The sequence below is a fragment of the Bos grunniens genome, chromosome 11 (assembly GCF_055505025.1).
Source record: "Bos grunniens cultivar Pamir isolate PY7600 chromosome 11, Bosgru_T2T1.0, whole genome shotgun sequence".
Lineage (NCBI taxonomy): Eukaryota > Metazoa > Chordata > Mammalia > Artiodactyla > Bovidae > Bos > Bos grunniens.
In genome coordinates this window covers 104,327,905-104,349,883 of record NC_141175.1, presented here as the reverse complement: position 1 = coordinate 104,349,883, position 21,979 = coordinate 104,327,905, and the positions used below count along the sequence as shown (strand labels likewise).

Below are 21,979 nucleotides of genomic sequence, written 5' to 3'. Positions count from 1 at the left end.
GACACTATCTGGTCCTAGAACAAACCAGCTTGTGTATACACTCAGCAGTTCAAAAATATCTGTTGAGGGAAAACTGTAAGTGCTACTGTGCTAAGTATGAATACAGCCAGCCACAGGTCTGGGCTTCATGGAGTTTACAATTTTATTAGAAAGTTTCCAAAATAAAAATTTAAATGACCAAGCTCAATATTTTGAAAAGAAAATAAAAAGAAATTAATAAAAAGAAATCATGTATTAGTCTATACACCTCATTGGCATCCTCTCAGAGGTTCTGGCAGCCATTATTATGGGCTTAACGTTTAATGCCCACAAACAGGACCTTCTACACAGCATGCCGCCTGTTGATCTAAATCCCACCCACTCCTCCTGGGCTTTATGCCTCTAAAAGAATTACTGGACTCTTCTGAACTTCTTCAGTAATCTGCCTTTCAGGCAGTTTAAGGATGGTTAATGTTTTTCTTCCACATCGCATCGGTCATATCATAAAATTACTTCTTTGCAATCGTATGAAGTTTGAATACTTACAGTGTTTCTAAAGACTTGGAATTCTTGTGTTCTTAAATCGATCTTTGCCACCTTACTTAAGTTAAACCTGAAATTAAAAAACACACATAATTCTTTGAGAACAGCATCATAGTCAAAGCGGTTGCAGGGTAATTACCAAGGTTGTGTTTACCTTTCAGCAGATTTTGAGATCAATATTACCAGATTAATAGCCTTCAAAAAGCAGCTACAACTTACAGTTTATTCTTCACTTTTGAAACTAAAATATTTGAAAGGCTTCACCTGCTTCCTCTTTACACTGTTTTAGGAAGGAGTTCTTTATGATTTCTTTTTGTCTTCAACTGGAAGCTTTTCCAGATGCTTAATGTAACATCTCAGAGAAGGCAATGGCAACCCACTCCAGTACTCTTGCCTGGAAAATCCCATGGGTGGAGAAGCCTGGTAGGCTGCAGTCCATGGGGCTGCTAAGAGTCAGGCAAGACTGAGAGACTTCACTTTCACTTTTCACTTTCATGCATTGGAGAAGGAAATGGCAACCCACTCCAGTATTCTTGCCTAGAGAATCCCAAGAACAGAGGAGCCTAGTGGGCTGCCATCTATTGGGTCCTACAGTCGGACACGACTGCAGCGACTTAGCAGCAGCAGCAATGTAATATCTGTTTCTCTCCCTAGAACTTTCTCTCAACCTCAATTATAGATGCAAGATTTCTCTAAGCAAATCTACTATTTATGAGCTGCAATAAAGCTTCAATACTTTGGCCACCCAATGCAAAGAGCCAACTCACTAGAAAAGACCTTGATGTTTGGAAATATTGAGGGCAGGAGAAGGGGGAGACAGAGGATGAGATGGCTGGATGGCATCACCGACTCAATGGACTTGAGTTTGAGCAAACTCTGGTAGATAGTGAAGGACAGGGAAGCCTGGTGTGCTGCTGTTCACGGGGTTGCAAAGAGTCAGACATGACTTAGTAACTGAACAACACCGACAACTTTCTATCAGACAAAAGATTTGGAGGTAAATGCTCGTAAGACCCCAGAACACCTTCTACGGGATACATATAATCCAGAGTGCTGTGGCCACAAAGGAGTCAATCCTGTATAATCATTAATTTAAAAACATCCTGATATTTTTACTTTATAGACAATAATACACCTGTAGTCCATGGGGTCACAAAGAGTCAGAAAGACTTAGCGACTGAATAACAACGAAATTTTAAATGTGTAAAGTGATCATTCACTGTTCATATGGAAACATTTTGATGATCTGAAACAATGCTTACCTTGATATTAACTTATCTACAAAGATGGAAGGGCTGGAATATAAAGCCAGGGGGATAAATTGAATATAGATGGGAACATCTGCAGGGTTTTCTAACATAATCTCTTCTTCCTTAAATGAAATAAAGAGGTGGTAAGTGAAAGATCTGCCCCATTAGAAGAAAGAGCAGATACTTCACACTATGATGCATTTCCAAAAGCCCATGGCACCTGGATACTTACTGAAGAGCAGTTTGTATTAGTGAGGGGAAACCTCACGAGCCGGGGGGAGCTGAGGAGGGATGGCCAGGAGAGCTCGGCAGAAACTTTTGACAGGATGTTTTTCTGAAGGTCTGTATTTACTTCAAACATAGCGCTCAATCTAGAAAACACAATTTTTAAATCACTGTATCGAATTGAAATGCTTGAGCCTTCTCAATACAGGAAATTCTGTTAGGCGTGTGTTCTTGTGAAATTTTATTCTGGCCTTGAATAAACACAGGTTTACCTGCTCCTGACATCTTACTCTGTTTTCACAGACACATGAAGAGGTCTCTATTTTGGCACAGAGAGCTAACTATCACCAATCACCTGCCCTGTTTCCATACTGAAGGTGTAAGTGACCAGCCAGGCATACACAGATGACAGGATGGAATGGGGATCCTAAAGATCCTGCATGTTTAGGGGAAAGGTCTAGACACCAACAGCAGGTAAATATTTCAGCTGAACTAATGAGAAGGCAGCACACTGCTTGGCGTATGGCTCCTTTCCCACTTGAGGAAAAAGCCACAAAATCTTACTATGCAATGAAGATGTCAGTTGAAACAATAATACATATGAGGGTTTTGTGTAGACATATATATGAAGCAATATTCAGGACCTCATCTGACTATTTCTCTACTTAGAAGTGTTTATAAACCAGCTGTTTAGAACTCAGAACACATTCCCTACGGAAACAGTATTACAGATGGGGCTAAACACTGAAGCCTATTTTATACCATAAGAGCACTGAATTATGATACCTAATATTGGTGAGAATACCAGTTTTATAAGACTGGTAATGAGTTTCTGTGACATGCATGTTGACAAGGTAACACAGAGGCAGGAGCGGGGAGAATGCCACATTCACTATGCAGCTGCGACCTGGCAGCTCAGGGCAGGCAGGGAGGCTGGGTCTTCAGTGGGGAACACTAGACTTACAGAGAGGAAGGCAGGGGTTTTGGTGGGTGGGAGGCGAAGAGTGAGCCAAGGGCAGCACTACCAGTCATTTATTCATAACTGGGGGTTAAAATACAGAGGCGACCTGTACATTACAACGTCTATTGTGGGAACTGGAGAACAAAGGAGTGTCTGATTTAGTGTTCTCTTAGTGAGTTCATTAGAAGAAGTCTCTTTGTACTAATTTTAACCATTTAAAAGGTAAAATTTACCTCTCTTTTTGCCTTAAGAAAACCTTTCACAGCAGGTAGTTCAGATACACAGAAACCTGCAGATTTGACTGTTCAGGGCTTGAAAATACTAGGTTAGAATAAACCGGAAGATTTTGGTGATGCTGACAAATGCATCTCAAATTAGCCAATGGGGGGAAGAACAGTGTTCATCAGTCTTCCGACCAAGTCCTCTCTGGAAGCACACAGAGAGGGCCAATTTCTAAACTGCCACGTCCAAGTGTGTCTGTGCTTCCGAACCCAGCCACGGTGCTGATCTGTCAATGTGCACACTCCCACCTGAGCCCTGTGCAGCCCTAGCAGGTTCAGCACCGGAAAGGGAGGCAGTTCCTTCCACAAGGAGCAGAGACACTCCTCCTATGGTGAGATTCAAATTCTAAAGTGTTTCCTTGCCTTGAATGCAAGTCAGAGGCAGTTAGACTCTTTCTTACGCAAATGACTGTCTGATACCGAAGCTGAGCTTCCCCGGTGGCTCAGATGGTAAAGAATCCACCTGCATGCCAGAGACCCAGGAACAGTCCCTGGGTCTGGAAGATCCCCTGGAGAAGGGAATCGATACCCACTCCAGTATTCTTGTTTAGAGAATCCCATGAACAGAAGAGCCTGGCAGGCTACAGTCCATGGGGTTGCAGAGCTGAACATGACTAATCCACTAAGCACAACACAGAACTCATCCTACACAAGGACAACTTCATCGAGTTTCTGTGACTTTCCATCTAGAGCACGGGAAATAAGACAAAAATGGTAGCGTGTGTCCTTCTGAGAAATACACAATCACAATGGCCATTCAAGATGCCTCATTACGGTTTTCTGAAGATTAGGCACATTTTCAGCAGTATAGAGAAGTAAAATAACCAAATATAGGAATATCTTTAGAAAATCACGTTTCAAACTGGTAAAGGTAGCTCAAATACTTACATACAGCAAAACCACTTACTTGTGACCTGAGTTTTCCTTTATTCCCATCCATCCCTTGAATAGGCTTTGATGCAAATCCCAGTCGGTGTCCCAGGCATCTTCCTGCATGGCTATGCCAGGCTGGACTCTGGGTTCAGCTAAAACACAGGCACAAATGGTATGACATACTCTGCCCCTCAAATGATTTCTACAGCACCGAGATGTAGGGGTGGGCCTTAGAAGCAGCAGCCTATCATTAATGGGAGTACCTTGGGGAGGGAGTGAAGGCGTGAGAGAAGAGTAAGATGACTTACATTTGGACAGAAAAGGCAAGCCGACATAGCAATGATCCCCGCACTGCAATCCAGGATCAAAGTAAATGTTTGCAATCTATAAAGGGGCACAGGAGAACCATGAATGTCCAATCCACGGAAGGTCACAATAACAAAGGACAAAAGATGGGAATCTGCAAATACAACGCGTTCAAACCTTTGATTTTTTCCCTGGCTCCAAGTCTTCCTTATTACCCCGCAATCGTTTGTAGTAAAAACGCACGTCTTCTGACAAAGATCGTATCTGTTGGATCTTTACCTTCTGTGAGAAGGAATTCATAATATTTAAACTCTGATGAACTATTTTCCCCTGAAGGAAGAAAACAAACAAATTCATTTGTAAATGGCTGGATTTTCTTCAGAACACACACTTTAGAACTGACAGACATATTTACAGAAGACCAAAGCTCCAAGTACCCTTAGAACGTTCAGAAGTTGGTAAGCTTTAAATCTGTAATCAGAGCCCCTCCTCCAAATATATGTATTTTGTCATTGTTTTTAAGGCCTGTTACAGAGAAATTAGCAAGACAAATCTTTGCAATCCTGTAAAAATGAATTAAAGTAAAAGTGCTCACATAACAAAGGTGCAGAACTAGCTTTGAATAAAGGAAAGAGTCACTATCAGTTTGTTAAGAAAGGTTTGTTTATACCAAGGCCAGGCTACCTTAAAAGTTTCCAAATTCAGGATGAAAAAATTATGAAATCACTGAATTCTAAAAATCCAAAGCTAAACAAGAAACAAACAAACAAAAAAAGATTTATTTTTCTCAGAAAAAGTATTTTATTAAAAAAAAAAATACTATCTGTGCCAAAGAGAAATTAGACTATTTTTTAAAAACACAGGTTATCTGGCATCGTATTAAAATGAAGCATACGGATTAAATCATTACATTACCAATGACCGTGCTGATCAGCTATATGTCTCTTCCTGTGATAGGGTACCAATTTTATTTTTTTTTTTATAAAGTGATTTATTTATATTTTTGTTATGGAGCACATCATGTTCCCTGACCAGGGATCAAATGCACACCCCTGCATTGGGAGTGTTGAGTCTTAACCACTGGACTGTCAGGGAAGTCCCAGGGTGCCAGATTAAAAAAATATATATATGATTGAAATAATCATCAATAAAAATCATAACCTTTTCCTTTTTTTTTTTTGTTGAATATAGAACCACAATCTTATAACCTGATTCCTAGACTTTTAAAGAAGTCTAAAATGATGAGGGCTTCCCAGGTGGCACTAGTGGTAAATAATCTGCTTGCCAATACAGGAGATGCAAGAGACTGATCCCTGGGTTGGGAAGATTCACTGGAGTAGGAAATGGCAACCCACTCCAGTATTCTTGCCTAGAGAATCTCTTGGACAGAGGAGCCTGAGCACCTAAAATGATCATACCCACTGGTCTAAAATTTGGTATTAAAAGACTAAGAAATTAAGAGAATGCATAGTAAAAAGAGTTCAATGATGGTGAAAAGTGAAAGTGAAAGTCGCTGGGTCGTATCTGACTCTTTGTGACCCCACAGACTACACAGCCAATGGTATATAGCTATATAGTATTCCAGGTCAGAATACTGGAGTGGGTAGCCTTTCCCTTCTCCAGGGGACCTTCCCAACCCAGGGACTGAACCCAGGTCTCCTGCACTGCAGGTGGATTCTTTACCAGCTGAGCCACCAGGGAACCCAAGAACACTGGAGTGCATAGCCTATCCCTTCTCCAGTGGATCTTCCTGACCCAGGATCGAACCGGGGTCTCCTGCATTTGCAGTCGGATTCTTTACCAATTGAGCTATCAGGGAATGATGGTGAGATTAAATCTAATTCTTATTATATACAGTCTAAACAGAGTAAAACGCAGTAGAAAGAAAAATAATTATTAGAAAAATGATAAGAAGTCTACAAATTAACTGTCTTACTGGAAAGGAAGGTGGAAGAACCATGTGCTTTGGGAAGCAAGTCAAAGAACCCACTGCGATCACAGCCTTCACAGGAATTGTTAGGATCTGTGGAGGGAAGAAGCAAACCGCAGAGAAATAAGTGTGTAAATCCTAGACTGACCTGACAGTTGTTGCGCTATTTTAGGAGATTTAAAACAATCAATCTTGGAACTTACATGAGCAATAACCAACTGGTAAGCAAAATTAAAATCACCCATGCATACTGTTTAATCTATCCATGTACTGTACAAAATGCACTGAAATATACTTCCATGTACTTCTCAGAGGTTCACTGAAAACAAGGGAAATAAGACCAAAAACGGGAAGGAATGAAGAATGGATTTTTCTGCAGATTATTAATTTAAAAAGGAAAGTCCAACTATACTCTTAAAACAATGCATGAAAAATCCAGCATTTTTAAAAGCTACATAGCTCTCTACTTTTTTGTACGTAGCAATAAATTAATGTCAACCTGATTTTTTAAAAAACGAGCTGAATATTCCAAGTTTTAAATCTCAACTCACACTCTATTTGCAACTCACAAGGATACTTTGCTAAGGAAATGTACTTATTTCTATCAAAAGTGATAAATGTGGATTCCTCACTTTCGGAGATAATTAATTTAACATACTCCCAACATATGATTTATTACTAAAAGATCAATTTTGTTTATTCTGAATGAGTTTGCTTTCATGGGTGGCAGGGGTTGTATGTGCTAAAAACAGGTAGGAGAACAAAAGTAGCTTGCTGACTTCAGCAGTGCTCAACTTCCCAAGAGCTTTACAAGAACACATACAAATATTTAGACTTGGCAGAAACATATCCCTTCAAAATCTCATTGAATGCAACATGTCAACCCCACATAAAGTCTTTAAAAAAGTTCACTGATTTTCGTTTGGTTCCTGACTTAGAATGACTCATGTAAACATAATTGTGAGAACTCAAATTAAGATGTGATTTCCTGATTGTATCTTCCTTTTTGGCAAAGTGACACAGCAGGATATTTATGACCGGAGAAAGAGAGAGATCTAACCTCAAGAATTTCAGCCAGGGCCCATGTAACGCTACAGCCATTTGTAAGCCATGCTAACAGCAAATCTAAAAGGGCCAAATGCATTTTCCTAAAGTTGCTTTTAGTCAAGAGATTCAGGTTTTATCAGAAAACTATGAGCTAATAAAAAACCATTATTTTGTAAACTATTCTCAGAAGCTTAAGTTTTTAAAAGTATCAAATAGGTAAACTGTAACTTTTTGAATAAACTTAGTTATAAAAACAAAAAAAGGACTGAATTTTTCAGAAAGACCCCACTGACCTGAATCCCCGTAAATAAAGTCCTTACCTCATAGTCTGTCGTGATCTGTATAGCCCCATCATGAATTCCTTCCAGTTTTTTTGCAGTAAGTTTGACTCTGAACACTGCAAAGTATCCTGAAGCTAGTATTACCTGTATGGAGTAGAAATTACATCCTTCGTTAGCCTTGCTAATTGAAGTTTTCTATTAAAATGGAAAAGAAAGCTACAAAAACCCTTCAGTTTTAAATCAGTGTTAACTCATATAGGTTAGGAATTCAAAATCCTAACTAACATACAATTAACACATCATCATGTACAAATATCTCAAAGTAAATAACGCCCATCTCTGGATGTTTATCTATTATATTTATTCCATGGGCTACTGAGAATACTGGTTCCCCAAGGGACAGCTGAATTCTCAGCTGCTAAGTTGGGGAGAGGTGTGGGCCTCATCCCCCAGTCATATACCTGCATGGTCAAAGGGAGCGCAGGCTACAGCAGACGGATACAGCCTTCCCCTACCCTTCAGAAGCCACGTCAGGGCACAGAAGCCACGTCAGGGCACAAGTACACACAAAGTTGGTTCTGCTTCCAGTTCTGAATTTAACTTTGGCGTGTTAATACCCATGTCTTCAGATCAACTGAGACTGGGTCACACGAAAACATCAAAAAATCAAGGAAAGAAGGAAAAGTTAAGCAAAGCAATTTTGAAAGAAAGCAGAACGCAGAACATGGATCTTACTTATTTTCTCAATTATTTCTCAATTATTTTCTGCTGATATTTCTGGTGCTTAATCTTTTCAATCGAGAAACTTCCAAAAAAACATGAAATTCATTTTGTGAAGTTGTACTTTAGTCAGTAGTAGTTATACTTTACCTAGAATTTACATTTACCTCAAAATAACAAATGTGGGTATACCAAACATATCCACTTCCCCCCTTTAGAAGCATTTCTATGTTGGTTTTATGCATTTCTAATGTTTTCATCATGACTGTGACCACCCCAATCAGAGCATGTGTCTGAAGAGCATGGAGAGTTGTTGACAGTGTGTGTTTCATAAGGAACAGGACGCTCATTTAGTTCATATGTTTGGCTTTTTGGAAAATAGCTGGACAACAGTTGAAAGTTTACAACTTAAACTTTACAAATTACAAACTTAAAAAAAAATCCACATTTTGCAGAGTTGTTATTTTGAAGCTGGCAACTCACTACAACTTCCTATTTTAAGTAAGGAAGGGTTCATACAAATGATCTCATCTTTCTATCCCTTGGTTCTTATATTTATGTAGTTTCTTTTTAAGTTTTTATCTTGTACTGGGGTACAGCCCATTAACAATGCTGGGAGAGTTTCAGGTGCACACAGAAGGACTCAGCCATGCACATACATGTATCCATTCTCCCCAAACTCCTCTCCCATCCAGGCTGCCACAAAACAGTGAGCAGAGTTCCCTGTGCTGTACAGAAGGCCCTTGATGGTTATCCACTTTAAATATGGCAGTGTGTACATGCCCATCTCTTATATTCATATAGTTTTATATAAAAGTGAATTCTAAAACCCTAAAGTTTCCAGCAGGTTTCATGTTACTGAGTGGACCCCTCAAACACTTTAAATAAGTGTTAACATGTGCTATTGTAGGAGGAAATGATCCAGAGTCCTAAGATTATTAATTTATAATGTATTATGAAAAACAGTATAATTCAACCATCTCGGACTAGATCTACATACAATTTTACTTTAACTTCGTTGTTGAACATATTAATAGCTGTTCAATTAATAGCTCATTATTATCCTTTTCCAGCATTCCATTTGTATTAAAAATAAAATCTCAGCTGGAGTGACAAATATTACTTGTCATGGGCATATTCTTTTTTGTTTTAAAAGGAGACTTTATTTATGAGTCAAATTTAAAACATCATAAATTATTAAAATACAAATACCCAACACCCATGTATCCATCACAATATCTGTATGGAGCTTGAATGCCACACAGCTGCAATTAGAATACACATTATCCAGTATACACATTATCCAGTACTGTTTCCCACTTTTTCATAAGTCCTTTTTCAAATTTTTTACATACAATCCTACTTACAGCTTATCTGCTTTAATATGCAACCATAAAATTGCGACTTTATACATTTGGTTGTGGTTATCTGCAATTATTACTACTACTATCACAAACATCTGCATTCTCACCACTTCTGGCTCTTTAAATGACTTCCACAGGAAGAAGTCCCAGAAGTGGTATACATTGCCAAATTATTCTCTAAAAAACCTGTTTTGGGGAATCTTTCTCATACAAAATGTTTAAATACGTTTTTATGGCCTACGGCATTCCATGGAAAGGTCTTTGTCAACAATCTCTGTGCATAAGGACATCTGCTTTTCCTTCTGTAAAACTGCCATGAGGAGTTCTATCCTAACCTTCAGAGGAGGTTATATTCTGCTCCTTCCAAGTCGCACAGGTGATTCTACTAACTCTGCTCTGAGTAAGTTTAAACTCTGAGATTGCTTTTCAGCAGTGGTGAGGGCCTAGACTGATACATTCACTTGCTCTTGTCTCATGTACTTTTATGACCAACTGTACGTAAGACAGAGTAAAAGTGTATGGGGAGAGCCACACAGAGATCAAACAAATGCTGTTTGTCTCACTGATACTGTCTTCCATCAATACAGAGAACTGAACAGAAGCAGTACTGCAGAACTGAAAACAACTTCTACTAACCTGCAGGGTTCTTTCTCTTGCCTAGTGAACTCAATGAACAGACTCAGTTTAGCACCCATGGAAACTTCTCCTGTAATGGTACCTGTGCTCTATCTTAACTCCTTTGAGTCTCAAGTGCTCTCATCATGAAAGCAGTGAGTTTAAGTAGATTACCTATAAGGTCCTTTCCACATCAAATAGCCAATGCTGTTATGAATCTCATAATATTTCGAGGAGGGACCTCCCTGGTCATCCAGGGGCTAAGACTCTGTGCTCCCAATGCAGGGGGGCCTGGGTTTGATCCCTGGTCAGGGAACTAGATCCCACTTGCCACAACTAAGAGTTCACATGCTGCAACTAAGACCCAGCACAGTCAAATAAATAAATTAATATTAAAAATAATACCATGAGGAATAGTCTTCTATTTGCGATTTAGACACACATCTAAGCTTAAGGAAACAATAGAAAAGTTTACTTACCGATGACTGGTCTGATAGAGAGGATTTTTCAAACTCTGGAAGGCTTGAGATGATTGTAGTTCTATTGCCTCTTTCAGTAGCTACGAGTTCTATTGATAAACCATCTCCTATAATATGCCAGCTTTTTATAGCCAACTTAAAAGAGAAAGATATGGAAGCAATTATTGCAGCACTATAACTGCAGCATAAAATCTCTAAATGTGATTTAGAATAACAACAGATTTTTCTTTTCTTACCTCAATTGGATTGCTGTTTATAATGGCAAATAAAATATTACTTGCTTCTGTTGCACTCAGTATACCAAAATCTATGAAACGTTCTTCTATTTTGGGGGGTAATACAAAGTACTGGATAGACAGAAAAGAACTAGATTAGATGTAAAGTTACACTTATGTAACAGTAACACTTCAAGAAAAAGTTAACTATATTAAGGTACACTAAGGTTCCTACATTTTATGTAAATATACACATACATAATACATAATTAAGAACTTTGTATAATGGAAGTATTTTGAGTACTAGGTGAGATTAAGTGGAGCCCTGGAGATTTAGGCAAAAAGTCCCCAGTCTCAGCAGACTTCACGCATTCATGAAAGCAGCTACAAGCCAGCAATCATTTAAGCAGAAGAAATGCAGAAGAAGTGTCAGTGGTATGATACCGCAGGTCCCTTTGGTTCTAAAGTTCTTACTGATGCTAGGTTTTTGGAGGACCACACTTCTTATCTTTTTGCTTTCTTTTCATCTTTTGCATCTATCAGTTTTCTTTCTTTCCCAAACTTCTTTCATGGATTACCCTAAGGACAACTTTGCTTGGGGTTCCCCCACCTGCCTTGGCTTATTTTCTGTATTAGAAAGACTTCTGTTTCCTTTCCTGCAGTTATTTAGATGACTATTCCATCTGTGTCTTTCTACCCGATTCCCTGTTTCTTATCTGATTTCTTCTCTTCAGTCTTCTGTTTTCAGTTTTGGTCACCTCTTCCCTACATAATTCCCTTTTCACTTGCCCTGTAGTATTTTTTAATTTTTTTTTGCTTATTATGTTTCTTCTGCTTAGTTTGTTTTTAGCTTTTAACCATTTAAAAGCAAAATCAAGAGGAGTGGACCTGATCTAAACAGAGGTGTAGCTAGAGAGGTCAACTGAGTCATGAGGAGATACAGCTGCTGGGAGGGTGAACATCTTGGAAGCACAGACTAGGGAGGAATTACAACAACTTGCTAAGTACAAAAACAGCAAAATTTAAGTGTCTGCAACACAACTACTTAATAGTAGCTGAAAACAACAAAGATGTGGAGGGAGTTTAAATTTTAAAAGGCAGGTAACATACTTACATCTAAAAAGCCTGTATATACCCGCACAGGTAAGTGAAACTTAGAGGCATTGGTAATAAGTAAAATATTGTTATCTATGTGCATGGACGATGTGGATGGCATAAAAAATAGAGTAAAAATGTAGCCTGATCCATTTGGTAGAATTAAGACTGGTTTGCTGAAGTTGTGAACCTAGGGGATGATGGGAGAGAAAAAACCATGTCAGTACCGTTTGCTTGGGAGACTGGTAAAATCAAAAGTATGAGGGGTCAGAAACATACTTTAAACATTGTTTTGGCTTCTTCTGGTAGCAACACATCATGAATGAGGATCGCAAAGCTGAAAGTGTTAGTAAGGTAAATTGGCCTTTCCACAGGATCAGCAGGACTGTCTCGAATGTGAAATAATGTTGCAGCGTGATCAAATCCCAAATAACTATTTGAAAAAAACAAAAACAAATCATTTTTATTTTCACATGTTAATTTATAATGCAAGTTCTTTAGTGGTGTGTAATAATTTACGTTTAGCAGTAAGGACTGTTGTTAGAGAATTAAGACTATAAATATTTTAGTGATTGACCATATGATTTAAAAGAAAATTTATTATAGTGTAATAAAAAGAACTATTTGCTACCACATTATATGCAACCAAACAATGAACATCAAGAATGTACTAACAAAAAAAAGTTTTAAGCTATTAAAATAAAAAACAACATGTTCATCATTCAGTTGCAACCAGCTTTGTTAAAACAAGTCCCTACTAAGCTGGACATGAACCTATTACTGGTTAAAGTACAAAATGAACTACATATATTATTACCTATTTGTAAAAAGCTGTAATTTTAGAACAGTGTTTAATGGGTTTATAAAGGAATAAAAATGACTTTGTTTCAAGTGACAATATACTTTAATAAACAAGGTATAGTCATCTGCATGTTACAAAAATAATTACAGAAATGAAATGCTTCAAGTGATTTAAAAATCACAGATTCACTTTTCTATTGCATTATGGAATCATTAGGATTTCATTTAAGCCCAAATCATATCATCCCATTTACTTCTTTCTTCTAAAAGTAAAAAAATAAAAATAAAAAATGAACAAAATACAGAAGATTTTTCTCCTTTATGGCTGAAGTTTTTTTAATACTAATTCCATGGAGTTTATGTGAATTTGCCTACTACTTCTGCTAAAGTCAGAGTAGGAAAACAGAACTTACTGATTAGTAAAAAGTTACAAAGTTTATTTAAAACAGAAACTCACCCATCTAAAACCTCTGCTTGATATGGTATTTCAAGTTTAGAATAACTCTTTTCCTTTGCTTTCACAGTTATTTTCCCAGAAAACTGAGATGGTTTTTTCGCCTTTGATGCTGAAACGAAGCACAGAAGATAATCTGCCACCTTCTGCTACCAATGAGTTTACACAGAGGAGGATGAGGGTGACTCTGTGTGGATGGACAGAAGTCTTAAAAAGACAATGAGCTTTCAAACTGGCACACAGAATACAGTGACAACACTTTAAGTCAAATATCACATTTTCCATTCAAAAATGGAAAGATATTTCAATTTTCCTGGAATGGGATAAATAGGTAAGGAACTAGCAAGTGAATACCATTCAGGAGGGAAAATGCTATAATCTGAGCTATTTCTCTCTCACCATAAGCTCTGGCTTTAAGTACAACAGGGATTGCTCAACCTTGGTGCTGTGAACATTTCAGGCCAGGTAAACTCTGCTGGCGGGTGGGGGGTGCGGTGGCGGTGGGGTGGCTGTCCTGTGCACTGTGGGATGTTGGGCAGTGCTGTCAAAACAGCTTCTATCTGTGAGACATCAGCTGCTTTACCCAAAAGTGTCTGCAGATGTTGCCAAATGTCCCCAAATTGAGAACTGTTGCTTCACAGCTAATTAAGAAATAACATTCCTTGTGTGGTCAGAATCTTGCTATAAATACCGATAAAGTAGCCTGGTGCAAGAAATGCCAAGAGTTATGAGACATACACTCTCCCTGCCATCATACTGTTCTCACAGATGAAGTTAAAACCTTTAAATTTTGGATCACTTGTGATTTTCCTTCTGGAATTACAGAAATAGTCAGTTGGATCCAATCTGGGTACCCATTAGATGTTCCTTTCAAAGCAAATAAAGAACCTGTTTATCTCCTTTAAAGTACTTCAGGAACACTTCCACTTATGAGAGGAATTTTATATGTAGGGTCTGCAAATGTGTGTTATCCAACTTTAGCATAAAAAAGGAACAAAATAATGGTATGACATCTAGTACGTGGCTGTGTACAGGCAGTGTGAATTCAGACTTTTACACCTCCCATAAAGCCCCATTTCCTTCTGTTTACTGTACAGCCGTTTCTGGATGCTTATTTTTTTTTTTTGCTATTTATTCTGACATAAGGCCTGGTGGCTGCCGTCTATGGGGTAGCACAGAGTTGAACACGACTGGAGCGACTTAGCAGCAGCAGCAAGGTTGGTAACAAGGGCCATAATTTAGGCATTTCATAGTACCTTATCATGGAGAAGGCAATGGCACCCCACTCCAGTACTCCGGCCTGGCAAATCCCATGGACGGAGGAGCCTGGTGGCCTGCAGTCCATGGGGTCGCTAAGAGTCGGACACGACTGAGCGACTTCACTTTCACTTTTCACTTTCATGCATTGGAGAAGGAAATGGCAACCCACTCCAGTGTTCTTGCCTGGAGAATCCCAGGGACGGGGGAGCCTGGTGGGCTGCCATCTATGGGGCTGCACAAAGTCGGACACGACTGAAGCGACTTAGCTGCAGTAGCACCTTATCAAGTTATATTTTAGCAAATGAAGTGGTTAAAGTGTCAAGAAAATTCAGTTAAAAATCATAAGGAATCATGACTTTAAGAGACAAATGATTACATGGTAAGTCAACATTGCAGAGTGAATATTCGTGGCACGTTCTGAAATTTTTATGTTTATTTTTATAATTAATTAATTTGGCTGTGCTGTGGGGCTTGTGGAATCTTAGCATCCCAACCAAGACTGAACCAGGGCTATGGCAGTGAAAGTGCTGAATCCTAACCACTGGACCGCCAGGGAATTCCCCCTGAACATTTTCAAAGTTAAGTGAAAAGTGCATTTCTTGATTGATGATTTTCACAGGAATCTCAGTATTGAGATTTGTATTGTAATCTAGGGGTGGTGGTGGGGAAGGAGGGAGCAAGTGTGAAGTGGAGGGATTTTTCCATGATGATGAAAACCACTTTCAAAGATGAGGGGGAGGAGAAGCAGAGGAAACCTCTCCTCTCCCACCTTCACCTTGAGCTTCTTGAAAATGGGCCCTTGCAGAATAAATCTGCCAGTTTTTATAACAAATAAAAAGCACTTTTAAGAAATGTAGCACTTTCTTTAAAAGATGCCTTCTCTTGTCTTTGTGCTAAATTTTACATAATTTCTTTAAGAAACACTTATTTTAGACTCTGTGATCTCAGAAGAACCACCACTCCTGACATTCATTTATGAGTGGGAGCAGTCACCAGGCTGTCAGCACAGGCGCTGGAGAAGGGCGAGGGGCACCACACAGCACAGCTGCACTGTCCTAGTGTGTGCCCTGGCCTTCTTGGACTTAGCAGATCTGTCTGTTCTTAGGGTCAGAAACTCTTTCTCAGTAAGGGAAGGCAATGTACTTGCTGATACTGACACTGATAACTGGCGGTCATGGCTGGTGTCAGAAGACCACTCATCACACATTTGGAAATATCTGTGCCATCAAGCCTTCAATACGGATTATTTTTTGACAGCTGGTTTATGAAAGTGCGCCATGTGTATAATCTCAATTTCTTCAGGCGTTTTCTCTGAGCTTGTGGGATGAATGCTGTGTTGGCAGCCAAGTGTGCAGCTGCTCCAGGCCTTCCATGTGAGAGGAGTGAGCACAGATACCTCACAGACACTGGCCCCACTCAGGGGGGTCCGCAGTGGCCAAACATTCTCTCCTGATGAGGAGCTTAGCTATAAAATGTGGATTATGAGCAAAGATGGCTTTATCATGAGGCCAAAGCTCAAGCTTCAGGGCTCCTCACTTGGATAGGCCATTATGAGAAAAGCCCCATTTGGAGTTTCAGCTTTCATTAAATTTAATCATACATTTAGACAGCCATTAAGTTACTACTCAAAACATTTTATGATAGCAAATGCAGTACATCTTCTAATTAAGTAGGCAAAACTGAATAAAAACCTATTAAAACAAGCTAAAGTCTGTGTTAACAGTTCAAAAGTCAAAATACACAATATACATGCTTGAAATAACTGTTATTTAACTTGACAATTCTACGATAAAGGCTGTCATTTTAGTTTAGATAGGACTGCCTGCCTTGTTTATAAAAGCCAAAATATGGAAATGTTACAGAAAATACTTTACTTCTGCTCTAAAATTCAAATGTGCTTCTGAAATTCAAGTATGTATCAATTACAAAAATTAATGACTTCATAATTAAGACAAAGCTTAATAGATACGTATATGAAAGAGCCTAGATTAAAAAAAATTTAATTGCAATCCTAATGTATTTGCTAATACTAATTCAGGTTTATGAAATTATAATATTTACTTTCAAGAAACAATCAAATAAGAGTTCATGATGGTTTACAAGAAAAACCAATCTGACTAGTATTATAAAATCTAACTGTAAAATGGTCTGGGTTTTTATATTAAGATGTCAACACAGATGTCGTCTAAGTTATCAAAATAAGACCACTCTATTAGAAAAAGTTGAATACTTACCATCAAAACTAATACTTGCTACCTTGGTATATTTACTTTCTGAAGCTTTTAATGTAATTGGTTTAAAGTGTACAGTGATAGCATCATTTTGTGGTGTAGGTCGAACACTCTGCAAAGAGAAAAATTTACACTGCATTATTTTAGTCTAGTGGTCCAGTTTATACTGAAAAGTGTACTGGAAAAGTGAAGCAGAATCAAAATCTGAAAAGTTTAAGTGGTCGCTTTAAATGGAGTAGGCTAAATGATAAAATCTCAATTTCAATAGACAGTCTTTATGAAATAAAATGATGACCAGAAGGAAAAATGTGTGATAGATAAGTATTAAAAAATCTAAAGTCAAACTAGGGAAATGAGTATAAATATATAATAAAGAAAAAAGGTATTTCTTTTTAAAATGAATGTCTAATTCACATATAAGAAAAGAGGATCTTCAGGGTTTACAACAGGGGCTGAGGGGCTGAATGGTGAAGTGGATGGCAGGAATGTGCAACCTAAAACAGGTCAGAATGCTTTCAACTTAAAAGAGTTGAATTTAAGAGAGTTTGAATTTTCTATTCAAAAAGCTAAGCTTCCCAGGTGGCTCAGTGGCAAAGAATCTGCTTGCCAATGCACAAGATGCAAGAGACACAGGTTCAATCCCTGGGTCAGAAAGATTCCCTGTGGTTTGCAAAAGAGTTGGAGATGACTTAGTGACTAAGCAACAAACGTGCCTAAAGAGAAAGAAGGACAGTCCTTTGAAGGCACAAGAAGCATCTTAGGAGAGTGAGAGGAAACGCTGTCGCTTGCACCATGTTCAATCACAGGAAAACAAAGTTGCTTACCTACAGAGATGACAGATACTGCTTCTGAGTTCCAGTCAGCCCCTCCCATTGCTGGTCAGTGACTCAGCTGTCAGGGTGTCTTTACTGGGCCTCGGATGATGGTCCTCAGGAGGACCCTGTGGTTTTCTGTGCTGGAAATCTTAATTGCCTTAGCTCTTGGCTGCAGGCTCTCCCAGCATTTTATCTCTTTCTTCTTCTTTGAGAACTCTTACTTGGCTTCTGAATCACTAATAGGGGATGGGGGTGCTGATGGGTTCATATCAATATATTTGCTATCAATAATCCTGCTGTTATTAGCAGTCATTTAAAGTATGAATCTTCTCCTTCCTTGAAGGGTATGCATGTATATATGTATTGATATGTATTTTTAACAGTAAAACAAAGCAGCCTGACTATAAGATAACTGGAGAAAGTTCATTTGGTTTCGTCATACTATGCTACTATATTTTTTCAGAAGGAAAGGAAAGCAGTACAGAAACCCAGAGTGATGAGTTTACAACAAAAGAATTTTAACTATTTAACCTGCAGTGTAAATTTCTGTAAGCTGCAATTTACTCTGGGCCATGTTTCTTCCTGTAAAATTGTAGGGGACGGGATTAGGTTATTTTCTAAGTTTCCATCAGGGGCTTCCCTGGTGGTTCAGTGGTAAAGAATCCACTTGCCAATGCAGATGTAGGTTCAATTCCTGGGTCAGGAATATACCCTGGAGAAGAAAATGACAACCCACTCCAGTGTCTTGCCTGAGAAATCCATGCCTGGCTACAGTCCAAGGGGTAGCAAAAGAGCTGGACATGAGTCAGCAACTAAACAACAACAACAAAGTTTTCATCTATCTAAAAAATGTGATTCTATTAATTTTGCTGTTTTTCTTAGAATTAGTTGTATTTATCCTGAGGGCTTCCCTGGTGGCTCAGACGGTAAAAGCGTCTGCCTGCAATGCGGGAGACCTGGGTTCGATTCCTGGGTCAGGAAGATCCCCTGGAGAAGGAAATGGCAATCCATTCCAGCACTCTTGCCTGGAAAATCCCACGGACGGAGGAGCCTGATAGGCTACAAGTCCATGGGGTCGCAAAGAGTCGGACACAACTGAGCGACTTCACTTTCACTTTCTTTTCATCCCGAGGTCAGGGTTTATTTTGAGAAATGATCACGTAAAGCTTTGTAGTTTACAGAGGACACATTTGGTCCCTAATTCTTTCACTTGCTCTGTTGACTGTGATACAGCAGCAATGGAACCTTGACCATTTTCAAACACGCTTAAAGACTGTAAGCTGCAGTTCATCAGTAGTAAGCACGAGCCTATGACAGAAACAGCTAAGCAATGGTACTTCTTACCACACAGTCACTGTTAAGTAGTGACAACTTAGTTGATGATAAAAAATGCTTTTCTTGTATGAAACACACTTTAAGACTTTCCTTACCAGAGGAAAAGTTTATATCCGTATTATTAATATTACCTTAAAATAATAGTCATATGATTTTACCAATAGTAGTATTACTAATAGTAATATTATTTACACTAATAGTATTCAATTGACTCATGTTTTGTACAAATGGTCTGAAGTGTTCACTTACTACCATTCAAAGAAAAAATACCCCAATCAGTTAAAAACCCGTTTTTCAAGGAAACAAAAACAAAGCAAAACAAACGAAAGACTTAAACAGTTGGCTCATTCTGGTGGCTTTAAATGAAAAGTAATAATCAGAAACTTGTAATAAGCATATTTATACTAACAATATATTTCAGCATCAGTCACTAACTGTTGTTTACTTAAAGATAATTGAGAAGTGGAAAAAATGTGGCAAGATTCCCAGGAAAGGCAGCTTGCATAGGCTCTAAATATAGTTCCAGTTTTTCTCACGACATTCATACCCAACTAAGCTCAGTAACTCTCAAGTGAGACACCAGGCCCAGGACATTCTGAAACGACTCAACTGCTTTAAGCAAGCAAGCAAAAAAAAAAAAAAAAAAAACACCCTTCTGGTATACAGCAATTGTATTGTTAATAGTAGGTGCACAGATTTTCTAAGGCTCACATCAAGTTGACAAAGGTAAAATTTAAGAACATCTGTGATTTCTTATTAATTAGCAAGGAAACATCATACAAAGGTGTTTTAAGACATCTCAAGCAAACTTACTCCATTATTTATACAGCATTAATGTTTTATAAATGTTGAGGAAAACTATATTTTCAAAGTTGCACTATAGATGTGCTGTGTCAGGAAGGCTCGAACCTGGGTATCTTGCTTACTGATGGTGAGGAGCTTATATTAGGAATTGCTTACTTTAGTGTGTGTGTGTGGTCAGTCATGTCAGACTCTTTGTGACACCATGGACTGTAGCCCATCAGAGTCCTCTATCCATGGGATTTTCCAGGCAAGAATACTGGAGTGGGTTGCCATTTCCTTCTCCAGGGGATCTTCCCAAACCGCATCTCCTGCATTGGCAGGTGGAATCTTTACCACTGCTCCACCTGGGAAGTAGTCTTATATCTTGAAAAGTGAAGAGACACTGAATTCCCTGAAGGGAGGGAGGCAGGGACCTTTCTCATATGCACCAGTCTGTAGGTCTGGCATACTACGGAAGAACCCTGGGAAGGTATCTTAATACTCAGTTTCCATGGCAGACGGGTCCATCCCCTGGCTGATCAGGCAAGAAGTCCAAGCTATCATCATCTCTCAACTGGACCACTGCAACAGATTTTTAACCTTCTTCAGTTCATTCTCTAAAAAGCAGCTACAGTGACTTTAATAACACATAGATCAAATGATATCACATCCTTGCTTAAAATTCCGTAATTTTCCATTGCCCTTATAGTAAAACCAAAACCCCTCCCAGGAGCCCGGGAAACCCTGCTCGACCCTCCAGCCCGTCTTTTGCCTCTGAGCCCAGTGAGTTTCAACATTTGCAGCTGCCCCTCAGGTCTTTGCACTTGCTCATCCCTGTGATGGAACACTTGTCCACCAGCTCTGCTTTCCTTATGGGGGCCTGCTTCTCACTCTTCAGTTACTACCTCAAATGTCAGCTCCTCAGAGACAGCACTACCTAAACCAACTCCTTCCTCGACTTACACGCCATTCGGTTTATTTCTCAGTTTACAATAATGTTGCATACCTGTTTGTCTCCCAGCTAAAAAAAAATGAGCTCAGTAAGGGCAAGACCTTGGTTCCCTGCTGTATCCTGAGTAGTCAGCACAGAAGCTGGCATACAGCTGATACTGAATATTTACTGAATGAGTGGATGAGGCAGTGAATGAATGAATGAGGAAATAAGTCTACCATAACACAAGCAAGAGTATAGGCTTCAGATGTTAGAAGAAAACATACACAGGTAGGCACAGATGTAGATCTAGGACAGGTACATAAACCAATAGGCTTTTAATAGGAATACTGAATATAAAATCAAAATGATATAGTCATAAAAACTTGATTGATAAGTATACCTAATATACTTTCAAGTAACTTTTGCATTTAATATGCCAGCAAATTTGGAAAACTCAGCAGTGGCCACAGGACTGGAAAAGGTCAGTTTTCATTCCAATCCCAAGGAAAGGCAATGCCAAAGAATGCTCAAACTACCGCACAATTGCACTCATCTCACACACTGGCAAAGTAATCCTCAAAATTCTCCAAGCCAGGCTTCAACAGTACATGAACCGTGAACTTCCAGATGTTCAAGCTGGTTTTAGAAAAGGCAGAGGAACCAGAGATCAAATTGCTAACATCTGCTGGATCATCAAAAAGAGAGTTCCAAAAAAACTCACCTGCTTTATTGACTATGCCAAAGCCTTTGACTGTGTGGATCACAATAAACTCTGGAAAATTCTTAAAGAGATGGGAATACCAGACCACCTGACCTGCCTCCTGAGAAATCTGTATGCAGGTCAAGAAGCAACAATTAGAACTGGACATGGAACAACAGACTGGTTCCAAATACGAAAAGGAGTACATCAAGGCTGTATATTGTCATCCTGCTTATTTAACTTATATGCAGAGCATATCATGCGAAATGCCGGGCTGGATGAAGCACAAGCTGGAATCAAGATTGCTGGGAGAAATATCAATAACCTCAGATACACAGATAATACCACCCTTACGGCAGAAAGCAAAGAAGAACTAAAGAGCCTCTTGATGAAAGTGAGAGGAGTTAAAAAGTAGGCTTAAAACTCAACATTCAGAAAACTAAGATCATGGTATCTAGTCTTATCACTTTATGGCAAATAGACAGGGTAACAATGGAAACAG

At 38.9% G+C, this 21,979-nt stretch overlaps 1 protein-coding gene across 2 annotated transcripts in view; it reads right to left on the bottom strand.

Moving 5' to 3' along the window:
* Positions 1-21,979, bottom strand: part of TMEM131 (transmembrane protein 131) — a 180,892-nt gene that overhangs the window by 29,384 nt on the left and 129,529 nt on the right. For both annotated transcript variants that reach the window (XM_086328103.1, XM_086328105.1), the window contains exons 12-25: positions 16,914-17,022; positions 13,423-13,531; positions 12,444-12,597; positions 12,184-12,354; positions 11,091-11,201; positions 10,855-10,989; positions 7,716-7,820; positions 6,355-6,441; positions 4,596-4,748; positions 4,421-4,496; positions 4,147-4,264; positions 2,005-2,143; positions 1,785-1,894; positions 526-592 (exon numbers count right to left, since the gene is read on the bottom strand). In XM_086328103.1, the coding sequence (XP_086184229.1) occupies positions 526-592; positions 1,785-1,894; positions 2,005-2,143; positions 4,147-4,264; positions 4,421-4,496; positions 4,596-4,748; positions 6,355-6,441; positions 7,716-7,820; positions 10,855-10,989; positions 11,091-11,201; positions 12,184-12,354; positions 12,444-12,597; positions 13,423-13,531; positions 16,914-17,022 (1,644 nt within the window). The remainder of the gene's footprint in view (positions 1-525; positions 593-1,784; positions 1,895-2,004; positions 2,144-4,146; positions 4,265-4,420; positions 4,497-4,595; positions 4,749-6,354; positions 6,442-7,715; positions 7,821-10,854; positions 10,990-11,090; positions 11,202-12,183; positions 12,355-12,443; positions 12,598-13,422; positions 13,532-16,913; positions 17,023-21,979) is intronic.